This window comes from Capsicum annuum, chromosome 12, assembly GCF_002878395.1.
Source record: "Capsicum annuum cultivar UCD-10X-F1 chromosome 12, UCD10Xv1.1, whole genome shotgun sequence".
Taxonomy (NCBI): Eukaryota; Viridiplantae; Streptophyta; class Magnoliopsida; order Solanales; family Solanaceae; genus Capsicum; species Capsicum annuum.
In genome coordinates this window covers 218,744,124-218,749,431 of record NC_061122.1, presented here as the reverse complement: position 1 = coordinate 218,749,431, position 5,308 = coordinate 218,744,124, and the positions used below count along the sequence as shown (strand labels likewise).

The window sequence follows — 5,308 nt, the reverse complement described above, 5'->3', positions numbered from 1 at the left end:
TATATGTATGTATGTGTTTTGAGTTTGAAAGTTAAACTGAGAGCATGAATATTTGTACTCCCTCTCTAGTTCTGACTTCTTTTGATTTTTGCATGTTACGAATTGATAAAATTCACCTTTTGAAGCATGGTATAAATGTTTCTTGCCTATGGTTAAATGATTTGAGATTGATTGTGAATTGAAGAGAGGGTGTTTTACTTGTTGGTTAATGTTAAATATATTTATTTAAAGAATTGCATGGTTTACTACAAAGTAAGCGACCACCACATGTTTAAGAATTGAAAGAGAGAATTCTTGCATAAGTTTCCATGAATTTTGAGATACTAATTCTCTTGTACTGTTTGAATGATTTGATGGTCCTAACATTATGTTTTGAATGAAAAGATTGTAACATGATATTGTATGGCTTATATGACTTGCAAGTTTTTGTATGATGATAATACCAAATCAAACAAATGTCATAATAGACTCAGACTAGACTTTACTACAGAAAGTTTTCAGACATTAGACCACTTTTCAGAAAGATGCATGATTTAAAATGTTAAAAAAAAAAAGGGTTAAATAGAGTTAGATAGTTATCCGAAGAAGGCGTTTAAGTGTAAGGGCTCATCGCTGAAAATCGACTTTTGTCGATTCGGGTGATATGATTGGCTAAGGCCAATGTATACTTGTCCTTGAGACACTGGTATACTAGACTAGTATGTAGGACCCCTATCCTTGCAGCAAACTTGAATGTGGGGAATTGACCGACAAGTTAATAACGGACCCATATAGCCCGTAGGTACTAGACTTATAGAGTGTACCATCTAGCTCAAAAGTAAGATAAAGAGTGAATCATGTTTTCAATGAATTGTTTCAAAGTTTTTAAAGTATGCCCATGTGTTTTTCCTATATTGCATCTAATATGTTTTTGTTTGTTTTACGAATTGTTCTCACTTATGTTGAATAAAACTATGCTATTTTGGATTACTCTGCGTACCAATGCATCTGTATTGACCCCCCCCCCCCCCCCCATATTTCAGGATCTGAGGCACAGTCCCAGGGTCCCGCTAAGCAGTAGATTGTTAGTCCGAATTTTGGAGTTGGTAAGCCTCCCTTATTTCGGAAGGCCTTGGTTATTTGACATTGCTATTTTATTTTTGTTTCATGGTTCGACTGGGGACCTTGTCCCAGCTTTAGACATATGTTGGTTCTTCCATTATTAGAGATTTCGCAGATAGGTGTCATGTGTTTTGAATGTTAGGAATTTCTTTTCCAATTGCTTTGTTGAATTATGAGAATGATCATGTTTCCGTACGATAATTTTCTGCATTTCTTTATATTGTATGAATGTTGTGCATGATTGTCAGATAGAAAGGGGCGCCCGGGCCTTCATGGTTCGAGATGCTCGTCGCGGCCAGGACCTCGGCTTGGGTCGTGACATAACTATTCTAAAAGTGGGAAGCCACTTAATTGAAAGTTAGATTACGAAAATATCGTTTTGATGTCATAATGTTTCTGGACGAAAATGTAAATACATAATTTTCCCATAATTCAAAAATAAAAAATAAAATTATCAGCTATTTGCATAAAAGACAGGTACTACATCAACAAGCATTCACTATGTATAAAATTCTTGCATTGGCCCAATTTCTTCAATTCATTTTCCTTGTTTTAATATTTGTGTACATATAAAAGTTTTTATAAGTATAGTTAATCATATATAATAATTTAAAAATTATATACATAAAATACAAACCTATTGTATTGAATTAAAAGGGGAAGCTCCAAATTACATGGTTAGATTAACATATATTTTCTTCCAAAAAGTAATTGTAAAGAGGTACAAGAAAGTGAAAAACTGAAGTAGAGGGAATATTTTCAAAACCATCATCATATATTGCTAAATGATTGTGATTTGATTATTTTGTTTGTTGATGGATGAATTTGATGCAAGATACACTTTTTATATTGCAGTAAATCAATATAAGTTTTGTGTGTCAAAAAATTAAACACATTTCTTAGATTCAAAAGGAAAAGAAAAAAAGAGTAGAGAAAAACAAAATCAAGAAAGACTTACAAGTCCTTGTATTAGTCTTGTTATGGAAATTTCTTTTGAAAACTACAACACATAAATTTCTTCTCTTTGAATTTTCGTTTCATGTTACTATTGAACTATTAAAAAAATACCCTTTCTCTAATTCTCATGACAGAAAAAAAAAAAGATTAAATTTTTTAATAGATGATAGCAAGTAATGATCTCAATTTATTTTATTGAAACAAGAACTATTCACAAACAAGATCTGAGTAAAACAAAAGATGTGTGCATGTTTCAATTATTAATTAGTACAGCCACAAAATCTCCATCTTTGACTTTCTTTCTCTTTCCTACTTCATCCAGTAAAACAAAGTGACCACTTATAATATGAAATCATCAAAAGAAGAAATCCCAAATTATCTTAACTATTTACTTTCCAAATTTGTAATGAACTTTCCCAAACAAGTCGAATGATTATTTACTAGAGAATCGATTAAGTCACATTTAAGACTGTTGAATGAAAGCATTCAGTTAGACTATTATTATGAGGTGAAATTAAAGGAATATAGTCTAGGAGTTATGACACAAGTGATAATATTATTGTTTAAAAGCCAACAAAAAGGTCCAAAAACTGATTAAACGTCACAATGTTACACTACAAGTGATTATTTCTTCTTCTGTAATTCCTTGGCCTCTGTTGCTTCTTTCTCATCATAATTTTGTGCTCCAGTTTCACAATTATTCTCGCAAGCCATGTCGGGTATCCAGTTGAAATCATGAAATATACTATGGATAATCCAATACACAATCCACTTCCATAGCCCATAAGAGCAGCTTTCCAAAAATCATTCGGAAATTCAGAATTGCTTTCTTAATCGTCTATTCCAGATATGATAAAATGTGTATCTAAAGCCTGATCATTGCCACAACTTTTTGAAACTGGGAATCCATGTAATCCATCATTGCCTTCATATGAATTGTTGTCGAAAGTGTGAGATTGAGGTCCTTGAGGGACGCATCCTCGGAAATGATTGTGGGGGAGATTTAAGAATGAAAGAGACGTAAGACAAACAAGTTGTTGTGGTATCTCTCCAGTAAGTTGGTTTCCTGATAGGTCCAATGATTCAACTGAAGATAAGTCTCCGAATGATGGTGGAATATAACCTTGCAATCCATTATGAGATAAATTCAATATGTCAAGTTCAATGAAATTCCCCATGATACTTGGAAGTTGCCCTCCCAATTTATTAGTTGACAGATCGATAACAGTGTGCAAATACAAGATTCTCAAAATTTCATGCTCCAGTCCCTTGGTTGCAACTGTAATAGAATCTTGGTAATATCTAGCGTCATCGTATCTTGGTGCTTCAATTGATGGATCAATTGTCCTCATGGCTTTCAAATGTTGAAACAGACTTGTAGGTAAGTTTCCCGAGAATGCATTATAAGAGAGATCTATGATTCGAAGCTCAGGAAAAATAGTTTCAATTGTTGAAGGTTGAATGGACCCATACAATTCATTGGATCTCAATCTTAAAACTTGCAATTTTGGAAGAGTTCCCAACCACATCGGGAACTTGTCAATGAGATGATTATCTCCTAAGTCAAGAACCTGCAACTCTTTGCAATTGGCCAAAGATCGGGGAATTTTCCCCTCTAGTTTATTTCCATGCAAGTTGAGGCTTCTCAGTGAACTTCCACTGATGAAAGTTGTTGGAAGATTCCCAGAAAGATTGTTCCGGCACATATCCAAAACCTCAAGGGCAGTGATCTTTCCTAAACATTGAGGAATTTCTCCGTGCAAATTGTTTCTGGCCAAATCTAGCATTATCAGTGATGTCGTATTGCAAATAGATGAAGGAATCTCCTCGCTCAGATTATTTTGTGATACGAAGAAGAACCATGTGGTATTTGGTGGAATAGGTAGTGACCCTTGAAGAACATTTGACCGCAAATCGATGGTGTAAACATACTGAAGAGGAATTGAATTAACACTTGTCAGCATGTTGTGGGATAAATTAAGATGTTGCAATGAGAACATCCAGTTAGACCATGCCCAGTCAGGAATCCTTCCTTGAAGCTTATTATTTGAAAGAGCCAAATCCCGAAGATGCTTTGCGGATCTTAAAACCTCCAATTCTTTCACGTCACATGCGGCCAACAGTAATGTATCAAGAGATTCTGGCCAAGTAACGTTAACTTTGTTCTCATTGGTTAATGAAATGCTATTATACGAAAGATCAAGACGCCAAAGATGTTTGAGGTCTGAAAAGAGGCTGACATCCATATGACCACAAAAATTATTGAAAGAAAGATGAAGCCATGTTTGGTTCACAACGTTTTGAATTGAGTTGGGAAGATGTCCTTGCAGCTGATTATTCCTTAAATCAATCCACCTTACTGAATTGGACTTGAAATCCTCAAGCTGACCAGAAAAGTGGTTATTACTCAAGACTAAATCAATTACTGATGGAAGGGAGAATATCCCTGATGGTATTGTTCCATTCAGGGTGTTAACATCAAGGAACAAATACTCTAAGCAGGTGAGATTTGAAAGAGATTCAGGAATTGGCCCTCTAAAGTTGCAATTAGAAAGATACAAAAAACGCAGTGATGTTAAATGGGAAGAGAAATTCAGAGGAATGGTGGAAGAGATGTTTATGCCAGTAAGATCAAGCTCCGTTAATTGGGTTAAGTTCTGAAGGAGCAATTCAAAATCATGGGCTGCGAGTCTTAGATTAGTTTCAGATGACGGGTTGAGACGAAGAGATTGTAAAAGATAAGAAAGTTGAGAAGGAATTTGACCTGAGAAAGAGGACACTGAAAGATCAAGATGCGTCAAGTTCGAGAACCTGCCGAATTCAGGAGAGATATGAGAATTAGAGAAGTTATTATGAGTAAGATCAAGCCTTTGGAGATGAGAGAGTTGGAATAGGCTGCTATTAGAATCAATCTTCCCCACAAGTTGACTGCAACTGAGGTCAAGCTCAATGACATGGTCAGTCATCTCATCACACGTCACTCCATCCCATGAGCAGCAATCTCTGTTCACGTTCCATAAACTCGTTTTTGGATGAAATAAAGGACAATAATGAGAGGCCGAGGGATCTATAGTAAAGGTATGCTTGAATTTTTGAAGGGAAATGCTTTGATCTTTGTGGCACGGATGAGGTATGGATGAAGTAAAAGAAAGAAGACAGAAATAGAGAAAGAGAAGAAATGAGAATTGGTTGTAGACCATGTTTAGGATCAAATTCTTCAAAAGTTGTTTACGGGAATTAAGAAAAAGGT

At 35.1% G+C, this 5,308-nt stretch overlaps 1 protein-coding gene across 1 annotated transcript; it reads right to left on the bottom strand.

The window, feature by feature from the left end:
* Positions 1-2,536: 2,536 nt before the first annotated feature.
* Positions 2,537-5,308, bottom strand: LOC107848908 (receptor-like protein 9DC3). The gene has a single exon (XM_016693624.2). It carries the CDS (start codon positions 5,256-5,258, stop codon positions 2,889-2,891), a length of 2,370 nt encoding a protein of 789 aa, XP_016549110.2. The 5' UTR covers positions 5,259-5,308; the 3' UTR covers positions 2,537-2,888.

What these genes read in the sequence shown, in the direction of transcription:
- LOC107848908 (XM_016693624.2), bottom strand. Translation starts at nt 5,258, where the DNA reads ATGGTCTACAACCAATTCTCATTTCTTCTCTTTCTCTATTTCTGTCTT.